The 23,507-nt window shown below is 38.2% G+C and overlaps 1 protein-coding gene and 1 long non-coding RNA gene across 4 annotated transcripts in view; one reads left to right on the top strand and one right to left on the bottom strand.

Annotated features, from left to right (window-relative positions):
- SLC35A3 (solute carrier family 35 member A3) overlaps nt 1-5,488 on the bottom strand; it is a 36,858-nt gene extending 31,370 nt beyond the window's left edge. The window contains exon 1 of one of the 3 annotated variants that reach the window (XR_010382200.1): nt 5,358-5,488. Coding sequence is in view for 1 of the 3 variants with exons in the window: in XM_064488755.1 (XP_064344825.1) it covers nt 5,111-5,134 (24 nt within the window). In the remaining 2 variants the exon portion in view is untranslated. Of the gene's footprint in view, nt 1-5,110; nt 5,251-5,357 lie in introns of those variants that run through there. The other 2 variants (XM_031457680.2, XM_064488755.1) reach the window with 2 other exon arrangements.
- Nucleotides 605-6,197, top strand: LOC135321996 (uncharacterized). The gene is made up of 3 exons (XR_010382201.1): nt 605-915; nt 1,959-2,129; nt 6,135-6,197. It is a non-coding gene; the product is annotated as an uncharacterized LOC135321996 (long non-coding RNA).
- The last annotated feature ends 17,310 nt before the right edge of the window (nt 6,198-23,507 follow it).

Here is a 23,507-nt window from a genome sequence, read left to right as displayed (position 1 = left end):
TCCTCTAAAACTTATAGAAAAGGGAAAGCTCAAAAGTTATAATCCATAGCTCCTGAAGGATAAGATTAGGCTTTAACTGAGAGATTATTTCAGTTCATTCTAATATTTATCCAGTCATTCATTCAATATATTGAGTTCCTACTGAGTGAAACACACATTTGAAGATACAAATTATATCCACTTTAAATACAACTGAGGCAGCCTAAAAAGTGTATGTAGGACCAAGGCCCAATTATTTGACATGACTGACCTTCAATATTCTCATCTATAAAATGGGAGGGATGAAAAGCAGAGTATGCCATCCTCAGAATATGCCACTTAGGCATATTAATTATTTTGAGCTGTAGGTATTCAAGTGCAGGAAGGCATTATCTGAACTTCCTTTATTTGCTTAAAGATAAATCCTCTAGAAGGAAGTCACTTGTCATAAATCCCCTCCCTAGCAGAGCTTCATCAACCAAGGAGAACTGACTATTACTCACAGGAGAGGAGACCGGATGTCAACACCACACTTAGATAAACTTTGGTCACAAAGTATCATATGTTCTATTTATTTCTCTAAGGGCACATTCAGCTTTCCTAAAAATCATTTAAGAGGCCTACATACTGCCCCTCTACTTTTCCTATTAAGATGGTATTTAATCCTGACTTCTGAAAGCCACCTCTTTAAGTTATTCATTTTCCTTCAGTGTATTCCATGGATACCTGAGGTATACAAGTTAATAAACTTGTTTGTTTTTTTCTTGATAATTGGCCTTTAGTATAGGATTTCAGCTAAGAAGTCAGAAAGATGGAGGGAAAATTATTTTCCTCCCGTACAGTTTATGGTGACAAAGGATGGGATTACTGAGATACGCTGCTTGTTCCAGAGCCTGCTGATGGGATCCTGGGAGAACTGGCAGAAACCAGCAATGGGTAAGAATTCTTACCAATTTGAGCTTTCCCTGATTTCTGTCTATGATGCCCAGTAGAAAGAGAAAGGTAAAATTTCACATTGTCCCTTCCTTTTCAAATTCAGATTAATGGAAGAAAAACATTAGTAAAAATCAGTTCTCTGAACTGTGACTTGTGAATTTGGTTTTGATGTACCCATTGGTTATTGATCCTTGCCTTCCCAAGGACAGCTATAACTTTTTTGTTTATCTTGTGTCCTGAGAACCTGGCTTGGATTTCTGCCCACCTGAGGCATGCCCGTTATGGGTTCTTGTGTGTGTAAGCAGCTCAACTGTCAGGTTGGGGGCCAAAATAATATGGTCAGACAGAAATGTGGGCTGCACATTTGCAGCCAGTATCCTACTGGCTGTTGCTAGCTTGGAGAGTGGAATGTTATCTTAAAATTTTGTGTATCACAGAAATAACCAAATTTCCCTGTCGACTGCATTAGAATGAACTGTCATTAGACCTTTAACCACGGCCATTTTTAAGTCTTTTGTCATTTATAGATAGTTAATGTTTACGCTCCTGCTTTCCTGAAAGTTTTTTACAAGCAGCTGTGATCCAAAAATGCTTGTCTTCAAAAAGATTCATGGAAATCACTCTGACAAGTACTCTAGAATATAGATTTCTAATAACTTTAAGATCATACCATTGAACTGGGTAATAATTTCCAGAATGCTAATGGAAAAAAAACTAATGGATTCATGAAACTAACAACTCTAGATCAGGCAAAATAAGAATAATTGCATGAGCCTGAATAAAATGATGAGAATGATTTTAATTTTTTGAGTTTGTGTTAAAAATATTGCTAGTTCTTTAACATTTTAACAGATTTAAGGAAACCTTTTCTCTTAAGCTTTCTATAACTTACAGCAATTTAGTAAAGTATACCTTTGTAAACAGAAAGGTTTTCTCCCTACCTGATCCCTCCAGAATTCAGAAACTCTTAACGAGTATTCTTAATTTCACGGCAATATAGTTATTTGCATACGTTCAATAAAAATCTGTTCTCTTTCTAATAGGACACAATTGGAAACATTGGCTATATTGCCAAAGTTTTGACTGGAATGTGTTATTGAGAAGGATGTGCATATCAGCTTTAAGGAACTAAGGCTGACTTTATAGAGCCAATGAAGTCCCATCAGAAGCAAAAACACCTGGTATCTTGCTTTCAGAGTTCTCAGCCTTACCAGGTGAGTAAGGAAGGTCATTTCCTGGCCGGCCAAAGAAACTCAGGATTTCTTGGGGACCTCAGTAAGAGAGAAGAGTTCACTCAAATCTCTAAATATTGCAGGAGAAATCAGACAGTGAGCCCTTGGCTTGGCTTCCTAGGCTTGAGACACTTTTAAAAGTCTGATCTCAGATTCCTCCTGAAAAGTTTCAGCAAAGAAGACTTAAAAAGAGCCTATATGGTCAATCACTATCCTTGCTGCACTTATGTAAATAATCAGGCCAAGTTTCATGAGACTAGCCTTACTTTGCAAACAGATTAGTCTTACCATGATTACCACTGGGAGAAATGGAGATGACTAGAGAGAGGAAAATTACGTTTCAGAAGCACACTTTTGTGGATTATCAGATTCTAGTGCTGTTCATTTCCTTTGAGGTTTTGTTAACTACTTGTAAAGGACTGGTTACTGAATTATTCTAGTTTCTGCCAATAGCTGGCTAGGACTGTCCAAACCAACATTTCCAATTTTCTTTCACCCTTCTAACTTGGAATCATAAAAAATAAAAACTGTCCTTTTCCCAAAACCCTGCAAGCTGAAGCTAGACAACTCGATATGAACTTTAAAGAAGTCTCCAGTGCTCCTGGAGACAAGGATAACTCTATTTTCCTTCCAGTTTTATTAAGGTATAATTGACATACAGTACTGTGTAAGTTGTATAGCATACTGATTTGACTTACATACATCATGAAATGATTACCACAGTTTAGTGAAGTCCATCAGCTCATATAATACAAAATTAAAGAAATAGAAAAAAAATATTTTTCCTTGTGATGAGAACTCTCAGGATTTACTCTCTTAACAACTCTGATATATAATGTATAGCAGTGTAATTATATTTATCATGTTGTACATTACATCCCTAGTATTCATTTATCTTATGACTAGAAGTTTGTTCCTTTTGAGTACCTTCATCCAACTCCACACTACCCTCTGTGCTGCGGTCTTCTGGTAACCACAGATCTGATCTCTTTTTCTGAATATGGTTGTTTCTGAAGTACAAATGATTTACAACACTAAGTTCCTGATATACAACATAGTGATTTGATATTTCTATACATTTCAAAGTGGTCACCATGATAAGTCTAGTTACCAGCTGTCACCATACAAAGATGTTACAGTACTCACTATATTCCTCATAGTACACTTCATACTCATGACTCAAAGTTTGTACTTTTTAATCTCCTTCACCTATTTCTCTCCTTCCTCCAACCCCACCCCTCTGGCAACCACCTGTTTGTTCTTTGAAACTATGACTCTATTTCTGTTTTGAAATCTTATATTCGAAAGTTCTTTTCTGTTCTGTTTTAGTACTTTATTTGATCCTAGTAATAAATCTTTGAGGTAGTATAGATAAATTTCTCAAAAATGAAAATTTAACTAGTATTATAAAATTTATAAAAGCCCAACAAACAAGAGAAAAAGAATGCTTTGGACTAATGGTAGACTTCAGAAAAGTTTCATAAGAAGGAAGTACAAACTTTTAGTTAGAAAAGAAATAAGTCCTGGAGATATTGTACAGCATGGTAACTACACTTAATAATACAGTATTGTATATTTGAAAGTTGCTAAGAGAGTAAATCTTAAAAAGTTGTTATCACAAGAAAAAAAATTTTGTATCTATGTGTGGTGATGGATGTTAACTAGACTTGTGATAATTTTGCAATACATACAGATATCAAATCATTATGTTGTACACTGGAAACTAATATAAAGTTATATTTCAATTATATCTCAACAAAAAAATCTTCAAGGAGGTGGTATTAAAGAATAAATAGAACTTCTACAAAGATGGTAGGAAGGCCTTCCTTGTAGGAAGAAAGGATGTAAGCAAAGATAGAGCATGTTCATAAATTAATTTCAAAGTAACTACTATGGTTTAGCTAAAAAATAGAATATGTGGGACAAAGTCAGTTTTTTAAAAAAGAGTGAAAGGGCATATTGATTTGATTGGAGCCATGGAGCTACAAATTTTGAAGAGCTTTGAATGCCACCCTAAATAATTTAAAATCTATTCTGGAGCCAATGGAGAGTCATTGAGTATTTCTGAGGGAAGGGTCACCAAAGAACGAATAAGACCTCTGGCTTTAAAAAGCAGTATGGGAGGAGTTACTGTAAGGGAGACAGGCTGAGGGCAGCAAGTCCAGCCACTGCTATAGTGCAAATAAGAAGAGGAAAGAGGAGCCACATTTAGCACAGAGGCAGTGGGAATGAAAAAAAGCAGCAAACTGAGATGCTGACGAAGTAGAATCAATACTTGGGAGGAAAGCCAGGAGCAGAAATGTAAATTTATAAGTCACGCCCTTACTTATAGGAAACAACTTGAGTTTACCAGTGAAAATGAGGAAAAGCACCAAGTGAGAAACTGCACCAAATTTCATCTTTTAACTACCAAAGTTGTATGCTGATTGAAAACAAAAAACTTAACTCTGGTTCCATTTTCAAACACTGCAAGTAACAGAACACAATAAAAGATTCAGTCTTTTACTATAAAGTAATGAAACGTTAAGTGGTTTACTAAGCAAGGCCCAGAACTACATTTAATATTATTCTTTAATTCATGTGAATCCGCTTCCCTAGGAGTTTATCTGGTTTAAGTAAGTTCGTTAATTAAAATTCTCCCTTCCTAAATACTCAGAACCCTCCCCCAACACACACACCTGTTCCGGTAGGAATCCACCTGGCCTCTGATGGCCCTTGCCTACGTACTAGCCTTACCAAGGACAGCATTTCCATTCCTTGAAGGCCCTGCGGCTTCTTCGGCGCAGGGTCCGGATCTGGTGGGCCTGCCACCGGGCTACACCCGGAGCGGGAGCTCCAGGGCCCTTCGCTGAAGGAATGACCGCCAGCCTGGCCGTCTGGCCACTGGTCCCCACGCCGCAGGCTCTGAAGCACACACTGCCGTTTTCATTCGCTTGACACACCCCTTTCCTCGGGCCATTTACCTCCTCCTCCACCACCCAGCACATTCCTCACGTCGTCCCTCGGAGTTACGACGTGTCATTTCATCCACTCCCACACCGACTTCGCTAGTACTTAAGGTCTTCGACACCGTCCCCTTCACTCAGACGGACTTCACATCAACCCGCGCCCGCCGCCGCCGCCGCCGCCGCCTCCGGAGCTGTCCCCGGCCGGAGCCGCAGCCTCTGGCCTCCCTGTGCCCGCCAGCGCCTCGGAGCGCACCGTGCTCACCTCCCGCGCGCCTCGGCCGGCTGCGCGCACTGCGGGCGGCGGCTCCGCTCCGCCGGGCGCCCCAGGCTGCCGCGCCCGCCGGGTCCCCCGCGACCCCCGATGCGCAGTGCCGTCCGCTCCCGCCGCCGTCGCCGCCGCTGGCCCGGTGCGGCCCAGGCGTTTCCGGGTTCCCGCGGTCCCGTCTCCCAAATGCTCCGGCTTCCTCCTCGGCCCGGGCAAACGCCGTTCCCGGCTCGGCTCTGACGGCCCCGGCTCGGCTCTCGCCAGCTCCATCCTGAAGGCGAGGCACCGGGACGGCTCCGCTGGCGACCCCCGCTGCCGGCTTCACTGTCGCGTCACCGCCCAGGGGCACTGCCTCCTGCCAGATGTGTCCTGCGGGGACGAGGCGGACGGAGTGGCTCGCGCAGCGGACCTCTGCCGGGCTGCCGACTGGCGAAGGGTGCCACGGCGTCCGGCCGCGGGAGTCAAGTCAAAGTCCTCTGGGGCAAAGGACCAAGGCTGGGGGAGTGGGCAGGCAGCTCCGGGAAACAAACAGACCTGCTTCTAGAAGTAACTGTTCCTGACTGTGAAAAGAAGCAAGATTCACTCCGGCCCAGGCTGCCACCCAGTCGTGGAAGAAGCGTGGTTCTGTTGGAAATGACCACTTCTCCCTCCCTAGCTGAGACCTGGAGGCTGAGCGGAGCCCAGAGCGGCGCCGCCAAATAGCAGAGCAGGGTTACCCCTTTCCTCTTAACACAGTGCCGCTGTGAATTAAGCCTATGTCTCTTTATATTGCAGATGATTAACACTCCGTCCAAGAAAGACAAACGGAGAAAGAGAGCAGAAAAATAAAATTAAGTAACTGTGTTCGAGTAGAATAACTGGCTTTAAAATATTTTGTAATATGAAGTTGATAAAATCCCTGATTGGTGGAATATATATTACATCTTAATGTTTGTCCAAATATTTTGGAACTAAAATGTGCCTGGTAATAGTAATAATAGCTAGGCACTAAGACAGAGTTAGCTATATATATACATAGATATAATATGTAATGAATATATATATATTCATTTTAAAATACTAGTTAGTAATTATGTGTAGTTTTAAGGGGAAAAAAGATTTAAAATATTTTTAAAATACACCAGCGGGAAAAATATACCTTATGACATAAACACATTTTGTTTTAGAAGAAAAGAGCTTTTAGTGTGTTCAGAAATATTTAAAACAAGAAAAAAGAAGAGTGGAAGCACTTACAATTATGAAACAGTAACATGTACTTTGGCATTTTAGAAAATGGCCAAAACTTTAGGCAAATAAACACAACAATGAAAATAGAGGCCCAAAAATATGAGACCCACAACTAATGGAAAGATGTGAATCCCAAAGCTGATGACCGAAAGCAAGTTAACACTTTCATAGCCTCTCCTAGCTTTACAATTTATACTCTGATAACACTGAACTGCTCTGAGTTTCCCTGTATATATCATTCACAGTACCTATTCCTATTCCTGATGAAAAGACAACAAATAAGAAAGAAAGAGAGCAAGGGCGACGGTGAGATATGTATTTTAAAGAATTTCTTTCCAAAACAATTAAAATACAAAAATTTTCAGTGCTTAGGAAATTAAACCTTGTGTTTCCAGGTGTCAGTTATACTATGCTCCTATGCTATAATAATTCTTAAAACTGTAGAATTGAAATTAAAGCTCACGATCAGGAAAAACCAGTTTTTCTCTCAAGCTATCAAATTAGCTGAATCTGGCTTGTTCTTGTTAGTTCTTCAGAGCAAAGAACCTGTATGTCAAAAAAGCTGTAAAGCATAGCCAAAGATTATCTGCTTTTCCATCATTTACCTCTGAAAGTGGAATGAAGTCACTTTCACATCATCAACAGCCCAATAGTCATGCGATTCTTTCGCTTGGAGATAGATCTGTAATGTTGATTACTCCATAGGACAGCTAACTGAAAGGTTTGGAAGGAACTTGTGTTTTATTTCCATCTTTACACAGGAGGGACTTCTGATTGGCTCTTCTTACTATAGCAGACTTACTTTTTTCTGGGGAGGAGATGGGGGGCGTGGTTTAATGGAAGTGGTGCCATTTGCTCTATCTATACATTTAGAAACCAGGGAAATTACCCTGGATGATTGCTGCCCTGTGGAGCTTGTGGGTTCTGGTCAAAGCTTCAGTTATCACCTGATGTCCTTTTAAGACTCCTATTGGTAGATGAACTTGGTGGTCTGGGCATCAAGATTTGGCTTTGTATCAGAGTCAGGGTCAATTGTAAATGGAAGTCTGAGGAATTCTCCTTTACCTGGTATAGTTACCTGACAAAATAACCACAGACTCCTTTTGTGGAAGTCTGGGAGAAAGGTGCCTGGTATGTACTTGTGCTGTTAAAGCTGGTCAGGGGCCTCTTAAGTCTAAGAATGGATGAGGGGTTGCAACTAGTGAAGCTGGGCCTCTGCTCACCAGTCCTAGAGTACATTTGATTATACAGTTCATATGCAGTTGGATTATGCGGTTCACCAAGTACTTCCTGCTCTCCACCTTCAGGTCACATGGTAGATTGTATTTCCTGGCTCTCTTGTGCTTGAATGGGGACCACGTGACTAGTTCTGGCTGTAGAAGAACAAAATTTACCATCAAAAATTTCTCTTCGGCATGTGGATTATTTCAAGCTAAAAACAATCAGGGCCCAAAAGACTCAGGAATAAACTTCGACCTTCCCCCTTGCTGCCTAAAGAATGTAGACAGAGGACCAGTTCCAGGAAGGCAGCCATCACCACAGATAACTGTAGTATGAACCAGGTGTGTAGAAGGGAGCAACCTAGCAAAGTCTGTTTGTGAAAATTCCTCTCGGTGCCCCATTGGGTCTGCATGGTCCAGCAACATTTGTTTACCAAACAGCTGCTTCTCCATCTCCAGATCAATTACTTTTCTCCCCTTTGAAATTTCAAACCACTATCCCCAACACCTTCTCTTGTTTTTAGCTGAAGATGATATTTCAGGTGAGGATTTCAGCCATTTTAATGAGTTACTCAGTTTTCCTGGGGCTCTCCCCACACATACATGTTATTAAACTTTTGTTTGATTTTCTTCTTTTAATCTGTCTCATGTCAATTTTAATTCTTGGACCAGCCAGAAGAACCTAGAAGGGTGGAGGAAAAGTTCTTCCTCCAGACATGGTCAATCAGTTGTAAGCAGATTATGCGTGTCATCAAGGGCCATAGCAGTGAATTGCTATTCTGTGGTACTTTGGAACTCTCTTTCTCTTGTGATCATGTTGCAGAAAGATCGGCCCCGTCCCTGACGAGCCAGATAACTCAGAGACCAGGTCTTGGAGCTTAGAAGAAAAGAGTCAGCTTTATTACTTTGCCAGGCAAAGGGGACTCACAGCAGGCTGTGCCTTCAAAACTGTGAACCCACCTTGGGGATGGGGTGGGGTGGTTATACAGCCATGGCTCAAACAATAAAGCATCAATAACAATCAACAGAATCATATTCTCTTCAGAAGACTCAGATGGTGTCATGATGCCTCCAGGCAACCAATTCTATAGAGGCCAGCAGTTGTCACTTCTTTGATCTCTTAATCTCATAAGCACTCAAAGTGTGGTCTTTTCAGTATTTAGCTTACCTTTTAAGGTTACAGTTCTGTGACCTTCTCCTTGGAGATCGACTCAGAGACCTAGGATGATTATAGCTTTTGATGACTGGAATAAAGTGGAAACAGTAAGATCAATAGCTTTATTTTGACAATGGACCTGGAACTGTGAGTAGCAACCGGTCAGGGTCAGTCAGGTCAGTTGACTGTTTTAAGGGCAACCACAAGAACAAGCAATCTGTTAGCCTTAATGTGGCCATTTTATTAATCCTTCAGCCATGACTCCATAGGCCTGTATCCTACCAAGAGTGCAGAGGTGTATAGGGAAGACCCTAGCAATAGTCATTCAGCATAAACAACAAATAAATCTTTGTTACTATATGTCATTAAGATTTTGACAAAACCTAGCATATATCAATTGATACGGAAATTGATGGCCAGAGCTATTTTAACAAAAACCTTAGTTTTGTAGAATTGGCGTAGGGGTTAAGTAAGCTGATTTTATAAGCTGGAAGAATGACTATGTTATGCATTGGAATATTTGATTACACTGTCACCCACATAACTTGGAAGGTAAATAATGGAACTAGTAAGCTTGTAGCTCTGGGAGAAGAAACTAGAAACTAGAAAACAAATGTTAATAGTATATATTGGTTAGTGTTTGCTGCATTTAACAAGATGCTTCACAAAAGAGAGGTACTCAAAAAATAATTGATTAATTTATAAGCAGAAATGGAAAGAAAGAAGACAGGGAAATTCAATAACTTTCAGGGTTGGGAGTGGCAAATGCTTTTTATCTCAGTTGGTAAGTTACAAAAGTGAATAGGCTTTTCATTCCCAGTTGGTAAACTATACAATTGAGTAGGCTTTTAAAAATTTAATAAGGCTATTAGAACTAGACCTTTAGGCAAGAATAAAGTCAAGCATATTTCTGTCATACCCATCTTTATAATCTCTAAACGGTTTGAAATGTCACCCAGTGAATCCTTTCAACTGGATGAAATGGCTCAGGAAGAAGGGAACAGAGGTGTTGCTCTCCCAAAAAGCTTGATGGGTACAAGGTGCCTGGAATCAAGTAAACAGATAAACTGGAGATGTAGCAAGAAAAGGACTGTGGGTATGGCTACTGGCAGTTGAAGCTCACTGGAATCAAATAGAAGCCAGTTATATTTATGAGATAATTATGCTGCCAAAGAAACCAAGAGCCCCGAGAGGACTTAAAGTGCCTCTTTGGCCCCCAGTCTTCTATAGATAGGAAATGAGTTGAGAACACTGCTTAGTTTCCGAAGACTGCATACTCTCCAATGCCCGCTTCAGATACGGCTAAGGAAGATAATCGAAAAGGAGGAAACCCGGAGTGGGCAGGCCCACGTAGAGAGCAGAATGGGCCTCTAATTCAATAACTATTTCCTGTATCCAGGGTGGGGGCAGGACCTGACAACACCTTGCCCTGGACCAGTATCAGGTGTATATTTCTGTTGGTCTTCCTCTTCTTATTTTTGTTTTTGTTCTTCAATAACTCCCTATAATCTGCCTGTTCAAAGACTTCATAATGTTATCATATAATATTTGTTCATTTTTATTTGGCTGATTTCATTTAACATAATGTTTTTAAGATTCATCCATGTTGTAGCATGTGTCAGAACTTAGTCCTTTTTATTTTATTTATACATTCATCCAATAACCATTGGGTTATTTCTACCTTTTAGCTATTGTGAGTAAGGTACTGTGAACATTCAGGTACAAGTATCTGAGTTGCTGTTTTCAATTTTTTTGGATATATACCCAGTGGAATTGCTGGGTTATATGGTAATGCTATGCTTTCTGAGGGACTGCCAAACTGTTTACCAAAATGTCTGTGCCATTTTACAGTCTACCAGCAGTGTACAAGGATTCCAGTTTCTCCACATCCTCATCAACACACATTATTTTCCATTATTTGTTATAGCCATCCTGCTAGGTAACAAGGGGTATCTCATAGCTTTGATTTGCATTTCCCTAGTGACTGATGATTTTGAGCATCTTTTTGTATACTTAATCACCATCTGTATATATTCTTTAGAGAAATGTCTATTGAAGTGCTTTGCCCATTCTTGAATTGGCTTGTTTGGGTTTTTGTTGTTGAATTGTAGGGTTATATATATATATATATATAAATACATACATAATATATATTATATATTATGTATATATAATATATTATATATATTCTGTATATTAAACACTTATTGCACAATCCAAGGTCATGAAGATTACCCTTGCTTTTTTTTTTTAAGATGGTGATCCCATTCATCTGTATTATGTCTTATAATATATTTAATACATATACATATTTTTCCAATCGGGTCTTTTATATCTAGGTGAGCACAGACACACAGTACAACCAAGTACAAACAAACAAAAAGGAGATCAGTGATTCTTAGAAAAAGATCATAGGTGTCTTCTGAGACACCTGCAAAAACTTTCTGTGAGGAAGGACCCTTGTATAAAGGCTTTTAGGACAGAAACAACACTGGAAAACTTTGGAAAAAAAACTTATATGCTACATGAATGATGAGGTATCCAAAATATTAAGGGGGAACTCAAAACATTTATCCCAATAATTATTTTCTTACTTTATTCTCAAGTTATTTTTTCAACTGTAAGTCAAATTTGCTATTCTAGATTAATATGACTTTCATGTTTGTAATTTTTCAAAGCATGGTTGACTTACTTGAATAACAACCTAAAAATAGTTTTGTTTCTTCCACTAGTTTTTGACTGTTGCTATTTCTTATCCTTGTTTATCATTTTTTAAATGAAAGCACAAATTCAAAATGAGCAGAAGAAAAGAAATATTTAGAGCAGAAACCAATGAAATTGAAAACAAGAAATCAATAGAGAAAATCTACAAAACCAAAAGCTGATTTTTCGAGAAAAAAAAAATCAGTAAGATTGATAAGGCAAAAACTGTCCTATCTCACCAGTCCTTTTATCCTTGCTTTTTAAGCTAGCCTATTTTTACAGTGTCATTCCTTGAGAGAGAGGTTTGGCTAACTGCTTGATGTCAATAGCTGGGCATCATTACTACAGAGAATCCAAGAGATTCAGCTACTAATCAAGTACCCAGACTGGCCTGAAGACCAGTAGGGAAGTGCCCAAATACTTGTAGGAGAAGCTAACAATTGAAAGAGAATCTAAGAATATGGATAGGGTTTTTAATTTTTAGCTTTTCTCTTTTTTTTTATAGTCAGCAAATGAGGAGAAATAGTCAATGCAAGTTGGTTTTATGTAAAGTTTGTGGTACTTTTCATATAAAGCCAGACAAAAATGCATATAAATTTATATCTAGTATATGTGATTTTAACCAACTAGAAGTGTTTAATAAAACGAACTCTACAACAAGTACACAATGTAGGAGATGGAAGAACCAATGGTAATTAAGAAGAGGATGATAAAATGTATATAACATCATCCAAATTAAAGACATCTACGTGCTCTTCACAGCAACTGAAGACAATGATTTCCTACCAGTCACAGTTGTGAGATAATGTGGTTATGTGAGAACATGTGGTTAAACTTCATGTTACAAAACAACTCTTTGTAAATGTAGGGCTAAATTCAGCTACTTTAAATTGAGTAAAGGATAATCATTTTTGCTTGTTCTGTTATCACAAGCTGCTTGTATCACAAGCTGAGTTCCATGGTATCTTGCAGAGCGGATGTCTATTCACGTGACTTTGAGCATTGCTCTAATTTGTAAAAAGACTAAGCAGTTTATAACAAGACCTGTGAAAATGAAAGTGCTTGTTAACGCAAAAGACGTTACTTTGAAGCTAGGAAAATTCTACAAATATATTTAAAGCAACACAGCCAACCTAACGTAAAACGTGTAGAAGTATATCTCAATACGTCACACCAACACAGCAAAATTTCCTGAATTATTATAAAAAGTACTGGTTCTATCACTAGTTAAATGGCATAAGCGTACTCTATCTTATTTCTCCCAACGACCACAACACAAATCCTGGACAGAATACATAAAGAAACTAATCGAGGATGCTCAAAAGTAAATAGTAGCAGACAAACTGGGTGAGAAATCGAAACTCAAAAATAAGACCAACAAAATGGTGAATTTCCAATTTTTTTCCCCCTTTATTATTTCCTGGCTTAGTCTCAAGGGAACCCAGATTCTGGAATATTGTGAAGAGCACAGGCAAAAGAAAATCTCTTTCTCAGATAAGTGGAATGAGAAAAGGGTCCCCTGAAGAACAGAGAGAATGGGGAAATATCCTGGTTTTGTTTTCCTCTATTGGCTGTGCAGGGCTCCAGTTCCAAAGCTGCGCTCTGTCTGGGCAGTGGCTGAGGGCCCTGGCTGCGTCAGCATCTGAGCTTGCTGATGTGCCTTGAAGGCAGATCCAATTGTGGGAAGTATCTGATAGCACAAGAGGGCTGAAAGCCAGGCATTCTGGCCAGAGAGCCAGGAGAAGAAACCCTGGGAGCCAGAGAATGTTGTGGAAATTTTGGAGAGGAGACAACTCAAAAAGGCAATCCCATAGATATGTGTCTTTTGCAGAACAAAAAAATACAAATTGTAGACTGCTGGACAATATTTTAAAATTGGACAAAGGAAGTGTACCCAGAATTCTCAAAAAAAAAATGTACAAAGAGCTCTCAAAATTCAATAATAAGAAAAAGCCCAATTTAACAAATGGAAAAAGGATTTGAAAGGACACTTTCTAAAAGATATACAGATGGCAAGTAAGCACAGGAAAAGGTGGTTACCATCATTAGCCATTAGGGAAATGCAAATTAAAATCACAATAAGATAACGTTACATATCTAATAGAATGGCTAAACAAACAAGCCAACAAAAAATTGACAATAACAAGTGCTAACAAGGACATGAAGCAACGAATTATCACACACTGTTGGTGGGAACACAATGTCATACAGTTACTCCGGAAAACAGTTTTGCAATTTCTTATAAAGTTAAATACACTTGTATGACCCAGCAATCCTGCTCCTAGGTAGCTATTTACTCAGAATAATTGAAAACTTAAATTCACACAAAATCCTATCAATGAATGTATAGAGCAACATTATTCATAGTTGCCCAAACCTGGAAATGCCCCAAACGTTTCTGAATGACTGCCTCAGCACAATGTGCAGTTCTATTGTATGACATCCAGGGGTTAGGTGTTGTCAGGGATTAGAGGCGAGGAGACATTCTGACTGACTCTAAAGGAGCGGCGTAAGGGAATTTTGGGGGTGATGGAGGTATTCCGTATCCTGATTACAGTAATGGTTCAACAGTTCTATGCATGTGTTAAAACTAATAGAATTGGACACACTTAAAAAAAATGAATTGTAGTCTCTCTCTATATATTCCTTTCCCACCGTAAGCTATAAACTGTAAATTCAACTTTGTCTTGGCAGCAGGTTATTTTGATGGTATTTTTCAGCAAATTGGCATTCCACAAAAATATAAGTACCATTCTTTTTTATTAGGGAGGTAGAAGGTATTTGAGAAATATTTATGTCAACAAGGTACTGACATTCTTCTTCCTTAAGTCCTGTGCTAGGAAGGCCACTCACTCAATTAAACAGCTGCTCCAGATCTGTAAGTTTGTGTTGCCATTTTTCTGGCTCCTCACTACTACTTTTAAAACATTGTTCCCTCACTGACAGGGAAAAAAATCTCCTTTGCCATTCTTACTCTCCCACCGTATGCCCTGCTTTCCCCTGACACCTGCTCGCCACGTTTCCACACTTCTCAGGAGCATTACCACGTGATTCACAGTCTGTTTCTTTAATGTGCTTTAGCCACCTGTACCCATGACTCCATTTTGGACTTCATCACCATGATGCTCTATCTCTAAATAATAAACCCCAACAGTCGAGTATTTATCCCGAACTTCCTTTCATTTCAGCTGTGTTGTGACTTTACTCCCACTATACCTATTTATTTGAACTCCTCGGGAGTTTTAGTCACTTTGTTCCTCCATTTACCTTGTTCTGTTTCCTTCCTTCCTTCCTTCCTCCCTCCTTCCCTCTTCCTTCCTTCCTTCTTCTTTCCTTCCTCCCTCCCTCTTCTTTCCTCCCTCCCTCTTCCTTCCTTCCCTCCTTCTTTATCTAGCTTTGACCCACAGTGTCCTTATCCTCTTCCTGCCATTGCCATATCTTTTTGTACTTTCATTTCATTCACTCAGAATTACTCTAACTTGGATCAGTCCACTGATCTCCTTTTCCACTCACTCAGTTGACACATCTGTCAAAGATTTCCTGGAGAACACTACACAACCACATAACTTAGTGGATTAGATTTAGAGTGCATTAGTGGATTGCAAATGTATGGTCTTCAGTATTAATATGTCTACCTCAAGGTGATCTTAAGTATCTTCAGTTGACTGTTTCTATTATTCACAGTAGTCATTTCAAATCTTCACAGATCTCTTCTAGCCAGCCTTCCCCCTCACACACATATGGCAAAGAAATAACCAAAGTTATTAGGCAACTTTCTCAGCTTCTTGAATCACTCCTGTGATAAGCAGAATTCTAAGATGGCCCTGATGATCTCTGCCCCTGGTGTCACACACATAATTAGGTCACGTTACTAGTGTCAATGTTAAACTTTACTTGAGACTGAAAAAGAGGAATGCTTAAGAAATACCCCAACCCTTTGTTTTCCCAAACTCCTCCACCCTTTCATGGTCTGAGAAATGGCTTACTGCAGAGAACAACTTTTCCAAGTACAACTGAAATAAGATTTTCTAACTTTCTCATGATTCTCATAAGACTCACAGATGACTCCATTGTTTATCTGTGACAAGTTCCTTTCACATGAATCTTCTGAACTGGGCAGACACAGAATGTTCAACTTCCAGTCTCTGTCTCATGATGGAGCTGAGATTAGAACTGTTTGTCTACCTGGAATTAGCTCTCCACAGAGGAGAACATTTCCTGTTCAGCTAACCAACTGAGACTTCCCCTGCTTGCAAAACAGCACCAACTGTAAATCATTCCACCTGCAACCTTGAGCCTTCTTAGTCAGTTCAGGCTGCTATGACAAAATGTCCCAGACTGAGTGGCTTATAAACAAAAGAAATTTATTTCTCACAGCTCTGGAGGCTGGGAAGTGTAAGATCAAGGTGCTGGCAGATTAGGTGTCTGGTGAGAACCTGCTTTTGGATTCACAGATGGCACCTTCTGCCTGTATCCTCACATGGCAGAAGGGGCTAGGGAGCTCTGTGGGGTCTCTTTTATAAGGGCACTAATCCCATTCATGAGAGCTCCACCCTCATGACCCAGGCATTTCCCAAAGGCCCCACCTCATGCCATCACATCGGACATTAGGATTTCAATGTGAATTTGGTGGGGACACAAACATTCAGACCACAGCATTTCCCTTGAAACTCTGAGGCAAAGCCACTCACTGAGATACTGTGATCTGCTCTCCCCAAGAGCCTGAATAAAGTCAGTATCCTTACTTGTCCAGTTTTTGGCTTCGACAGTGTGGTGCCGTGAGTCAGGCAGGACTAGACCTCTCCTGCAGTCCCTTTTACGCCACCCAGGCAAGGAGAACTCCGCAAGTCCTTTGTGCTCCACTCCTGACTCATGATCCAGAGATGCCGCGGCAAGCCCAGCTCTTGTTCCTGTGTTCCTGACTCCTGTCCATCAGTGGCACAGCAAGGATTTGCTTTTTATTCTTTTTTGAGTACTGGCTTGATTTCTGGCGCTGGCTTCTTTCAGTTTTATGGTCTGAAATTTGGATGAACTCTGTAAATATCCTAAATGGTTAATAGAAATCTTGTCTCTGTGGGTGAAAGATAGCAGGGAATCTGGCTTATTACTCTTTTTCGTCTATTTTAAATTCAAATCAATTAAGAATTTGTACCTAATGGGAAGAGAACCCCTCTTTTCTTTCTACTTGGCTGAAATGCAAAGTTGGCTGAAATTTTAAAATTGAAGCCATAAACTCTATTTGGGTCTGTATGTATGTTTATATGTCTGTGAGTGTAATTTTTCTTTCCTTCGTGGTAGTACTAGATTATAAAATTTCTTAAAAGAGTGCTATTTGGAATGATTTAGAGAAAAGTAGGCCTTATATAATTATGAAATTCCAGAAATTAAAGAAATTAATCCTCTAATAATTCTATTGCATATGTATATATGTAGATATATACATACATATTCATTAATGCAAATTGCCTAGGAATTCAAGTTCACATTATGTAGTAATTCTTTGGCAAATGAGACTAGATTAATGTTGGTTTAATAAAAACAGCTATATCTTCTGAGTATTAGTATTAAATCTAAGTATAGAATAAATATATATATACAAGGGATGATTGTGGATTTTGTTTAGAATATTGTTGATATTCACGTTATATTTTCTAGAAATAAGGAACCCCTTTCTCTTTTCTCTTGAGCTATCTATAACTCATAATAATTTAGTAAATGCTGCTTTTATAAACAGAAATGAAACATTTATAGTTTTCTCTCATCCAGAGAGAAATTCAGAAACTCCAGAATTCAAAAACTCTTACTGAATATTCTTATTTTCATGGCAATATAGCTATTTTCACAATTTTAATAACAGTTTGTCCTTTCTGTTAACAAGACTTAAGTGAAAACATTGGTTATGCAACCAAGGCCTTGCTTGGAATGTCATAATTGAGAATAACGCTCATTTAATCAGATATGACCAGATACTCTTAAGGAACTAAACTAAACATTTGTGGCACGAATGCTGACAAAAAGCTTAGGAACACTGGACTGTTATCTGGTTTACAGGGTAAGTAATGAAGGTTACTTCCTGGCAGGCCTAGGAACTTTAGGATATTTCAGGGAATTTGACAAGAGAGGAATTTACTCAAATTTATAGACACTACAGATGAAATCTGATGGTGAGTTCTTGGCTTAAGATGCTTTTAAAAATCCAATGTGACATTTTTATTAAACTTTCAGCAAAGCAAACTTAAGAGGTACTCTGTAATAAATACCAGTTTTGCATAAATACCAATCTTTGAAATTATTTTTGATTAAAAGGGGAGTGATTATAGAGAGAAATTTTATGTTTTAATGGAAAACTATGGCACACTCCTCTGAGTCTAGTCCCAAGTTATCGAACTCTAGCCCTGTTCATTGTCTTTGTGCTATTTGCACACTTACTCAGTAAATTACAGGTAATCGATGAATATGCAAACTCCATCTTCTCTGGTAGAGGTTTAAGTGACTTCCTTCCTCCCTGTGGAAAAACTAGATTAGGTACCAGCCTATAATTTGGACTGGATCCAGTTCCTTGGCACAAATTACTAACAGTTACCAAATGTTCAATTCTTCCAAAATTCTTCAATATCTGACTACAACCCTCTAAACTAAGTTTTCCAAATTCCATCCCTCCCACATTCAGAAACTAAAATCTGACCACCTAGATCACTTTTGTATGCTGTACTGGCCTTTTCCCCAGGATCTGAAGACGCTCTGTGAGCTAAAGCCCAATCACTTCATACAAACCTTGAAGGACTCAGGACTCATCACCATAGCAGGCCATGCACGGGTTGGATTTTTCCTTGGACAAGCCACTGTCTGGGCCAGTAAGGAAGCTTGGCAAGATACTGAGCCATGCATGCCCTTACATGAGAGGTAACATCGCCGAGAGCATCAACGTCTTAGTTTCAAGGAACTCAATGACCAGTGTGACACCAACTTCATGGAATCCATTCAACCGGTTACTCTCAGTTCTTGAGGCTATTGACTTTAGTATACACTTTCATATCAGTATTTCCTGTTTTCATTTCAGGCATTCCTCTTTTAAGGTATCTGAAGTCCAGGAATCTAAAACAACTGACCTCTTCTAACACATCTCCATAAATGGTTCGACTGATATTGTAGAAACAGTGCCAAAGGGAGATCTTAAGGGGTTACTTTTGGACTCTGCTTGGCAGCACTCAGAAGGTTTATTCTCACCTTTGAGTTGTTTGGCAAAAATGATATTCATTCATCTTGAACAAAAGAGTGACAGTGCTCAACTTGAGCCCTGTGTTCTTGAAGAAGGGCACAGTTAAGAAATCCCCCACCCGGCCACCAACATTTTGTGTTCCAGGAAAGTGCTTACTACAAAGAAAAGCGCCTACTCCTTCCTCATATGACTTAGATAAAACTCACTCTTCACTTTTTTTTTTTTCCAGTTCAGAAGCAAAGGGAAGCTTTCCTCTCTGATCAAAGAATGAAGAGGTACGAGCTTGCACTCTAGAGCACACGCTCTCCTGTTCACTCTCACAACTCATGTAAGCCTTGAGGATAACTGTCACTATTTACCTGTGACAAAGCCAAACTGTACCTTCCTCCTTTTGTGTGAACCTGTTGAGAAGGCCAAACAGAACCTCCTACTACTTCTTGTTCTTTGTCTCATGACTGGTTAGCTGAAATTAGAACATTTTTCACCCTGAAACTAGCTGTGATGGTTAATTTTATGTGTCAGTTTGGTTGGGCTAAGGTGTGCTCAGATAGCTGGGAAAACATTACTTCTGCATGTGTGTGAGGGTGTTTCCAGAGGAGATTAGCATTTAAATAGGTGAACAGTAAAGCAGAGAGCCCTTCCCACACTGGGTAGGCTGGGTGGGGGCCAAAGAGAACAAAAAGTGGAGGAAGGGTGAATTCACTCTTTCTTCTTGAGCTGAAACATCCATCTTCTGAGCTCTTGGTTCTTGGGCTTTTGGAATCAGATTGGCACTTACACCATCAAGTCTCATTCCAGCAGCTCCTGCTTTGTGCCATTAATAGTGGGTTTAGAGCTGGAGGTGCCCCACATTTTTGTGGGACACTGGACACACAGTTTTCTCTGCACCATTCTTATTGCCTGTAGCAATGAAGGACTTTTACTTTCTTAGGCTGTCTCTAGGAGTGAGCTTTCTCTCCATGGTGAGGGCTACATATTCTCTTGTGAGATGTCTCTTGCATCTTTGGTTAAGCCATTGAAAAAAAAAAAGCTTACTGGTTTGAGTCGATGTTTGAAATTAACATAGGATCCTACCTGTCAATGGCTGGCAATGCATCCTTTAAACTGGCTCTGTTTAAAAGGAAAACTTTTTGTGAAAGCTCTCATCGTTAACAGCTGTCATATTGGTACTTAGGGGAGGGTCAAATTGAAAGGGAAAAAAAGTGACTAGCCTTAGAGAATCCCTTATTAAGATGAAAGAACAAAAATTAGACTTAAAAATCCTGCATAAACTCCTCTTAAAAACTGCCTCTCCTCAGCAGTTCTCCAGGCCTCCCCACAAATAATCAGGAAATAAATCAGCTGGAGTCTGATATTCAAGGACGAATAGAAACAACAGTCTTTGTCTTGCAAATCTCTACAAAACCTAGACTTGTTTCAATGGAAACAAGTCAGGGCCTAACTTTACCAGTCCTAAGGCCTTGTCTATTTCTTTCAAAATGTTTGTAGATATTATAAAAGATCAGGATATTGAAGCAAAATTGTCCTGTACTTAAGAAAAAAAATTAATAATAATTACACTAAGACTTACGAAAATAGACAAATACACTTCAAAAGTCCTAAGAGGAAAGTTACACTTTCTCTGTTCCTTGTAAATCTTATCCTGTCTTTGAAGAGTAAACAGCCCACATCACTTGAGAGTGAGCCCAGATTAGCTCACTTGTTAAAACCTGAAACTAAAAAAAGAAACGGGAAAGAGGCCTTTTAAACACAAACTCCTAAAAGATCTCTCTTGCCCAAATAGCATCCTTAAAATTGCTTGTCAAGAGCAAATATAGATCTTAAAATTCTTCTCCACAAATAAAAGATTTTATTTATCTGAAGGAAAAATCTAAGTGATTCCAACTGTTATTTATAAACGAGTGCGTTTTGCGTTGTACCTGATTCATGACTGAAGTTTTAAAATGAAAACTCTGAGCTCTCTGGTTGAGTCTGTCTGCATGTCTATTTGTACCTCCTTCTGTCTCTGGAGGGTATTGCCAAATTAATTTGTAAAAGAACCCTATTTAATTGACTTAAACAATCAAGCACTTATATTAAAAGTCTTAAATAATAAAAACCAACCCAGATGGTTTTCCAAGCTTCCATGATCTAGGATAGTCTTTAGTGAATAAAAGCTAATTTTAAGTTTGTTAGTTTAATTAATACAGGCATATCTTGAGAATTAGCAATAAATATAATGCATATAAACAACTTTTTTTCTACCTGGATTTACTGGTTAAATGGGCTAATGTTTGTTTCTGTTGCAAAATTTGTCAGAAGAAAAAAAAAACTTGATAATGACTAATTGCTTTAATGTCTAATGAAATTTTCATGAGTAATCTAAATATGATTATTAAGAACCAATGAATTAAATTGATGTGATTGAGATAAGAGCTTTCTGGTGAACTTTTAACGAAATTGTTTTATGATACATCTACTTAAGTAGTTCCCTAAATCTCTTTGGTAATTTATACCCCTTGAGTTTTGCCAAGTTAAATGATGAGAACTCATTGAATGTCTAGATCATTTCCAAATAAGATCAAATACTAAAACATTAATTGCCAAACAAGTCTAGTTTACCTACTTTTGACCTCTTATTACAGAGACTAATTATGTTAGTAAATATATCTTGTGCTTAATTGAAAGGTTGTACTATGAAGTAGCACATGTTTCTAGATATTATAAAATGTGTTTGTAAGTTTGCCAAGCCACAAAATGTCAATATAGTTCACAATTGTTTACTTCTTTATTTTCACTAAAAAATTAAGATTTCAAAGGATTAAGAATTCTAATTAATATACGTGGTTAAAACCACTAGACATAATAATAGAAATAGGATGTGTTTTTGAGTAAGAAAAGGTATAAGGTATGGAGATGTTTTTGTTGAGGAAATAGAAAGTGATTTTGCCCTAAACACTCTGTATGGTTAGGGATGGTTAACTCAAAATGGGAAGGAAAATAAGGCACAAACTAAAATGGTCATAAAAAGCTGTAAAAGATTTGTGAAAAAAGGAATCTTTAGAAAGGACTTTTATGTGTGCTCAGCACTGAATAAGACTGGGATGAATTTAATTAAGTAAATGAGTTTTAACATTAAAAGTAAACTGGTGCAGGTGCAGCCACTATGGAGAACAGTATAGAGGTTCCTTAAGAAACTAAAAATAGTACACCAGAGACTGACACATTGTAATTGGCTGTACTTCATTAAAAAAAATTAAAAATGAAAAAAAAAAAAAAGAAACTAAAAACAGAGTTGCCATATGATCCAGCAATCTGACTCCTGGGTGTATATCTGGAGCAAACTATAACTCAAAAAGATACATGCATTCCAATGTTCACAGCAGCACTATTTACAATAGCCAAGACATGGAAGCAGCCTAAATGTCCATTAACAGATGACTGGATAAAGAAGATGTGATATACATATATATATGCATACAAACACACACACATACACATATACACACACACATACACATATACACACACACATACACATATATACACACACATACACAATGGAATATTACTCAGCTGTAAAAAAAGAATGAAATAATGCCATTTTCAGCAATATGGATGAACCTAGAGATTATTATATTAAGTGAACTAAGTCAGACAGAGAAAGGCAAATATATGACATCACTTACATATGGAATCTAAACAGAAATGATACAAATAAACTCATTTACAAACCAGAAATAGAATCACAGACATAGAAAACAAACTATGGTTACCAAAGGGGAAAGGGATAGCGGAAGGATAAATGAGGAGTTTGGGATACACAGATACAAACTACTATATATAAAATAGACAAACAACAAGGACCTCCTGTAGAGCACAGGGAACTATATTCATTATCTTGTAATAATTTACAATGAAGAAGAATCTGAAAAAAAAATGTATGTATTACTGAATCATTTTGTTATATGCTTAAAACTAACACAATATTGTAAATTAACTATACTTCAATAAAAAATAAAATAAAATAAACTAGAGCAAAGTTGGAATTTTGTTCTCTCTGTTAAAAGAACAAAGTTGATTTTTTTTTTCCTATTGGTCCACTCGATAATAAGAGATTATAAAAGATTTTTCTTTACCTTTAGGTAATTTGTCTAGAGGGAGAAAAAAAAAGATCTTATGTCTTGTCAAAATAATCACTTATGTTTTATCTTGTCTTTATTAGGCCTTTGATTACTAAAGTAAACCTAGTCCTCTCAATATTAAAATAGATACACTTTGCTTAGAATATTATAACCTTCTATATTTGCCTATGAAGTCTTTACCTGTTATTTTGGTTCAATGTATGAATAAGCCTTGTTTCACAGTGATCTATTTGACTGTTTTACAAACCTTTTGGATATTTTGGACAAACTTCCCTCAAATCAAATACTAAATGATTCTTTTTGACTTAGAACTAACTCTGAGATATATTTCAGAGGGCCCCTGAAATATCTCAAAGATTTGTTCTCTCTCCTTATAAAAAGAGGTATGAGACTAATTAGGCATATTTGATACGTTAAATTCCACGGGGAACATTGTCAAAAACTAATGTTAAGCCTTCTTTACATTGTGTCTGTACAGGTACATAATATAAATGTTCC

Source organism: Camelus dromedarius, chromosome 9, assembly GCF_036321535.1.
Source record: "Camelus dromedarius isolate mCamDro1 chromosome 9, mCamDro1.pat, whole genome shotgun sequence".
NCBI lineage: Eukaryota > Metazoa > Chordata > Mammalia > Artiodactyla > Camelidae > Camelus > Camelus dromedarius.
Note: the sequence above shows the minus strand (reverse complement) of the source record. Positions and strands in the feature narration are given on the sequence as shown.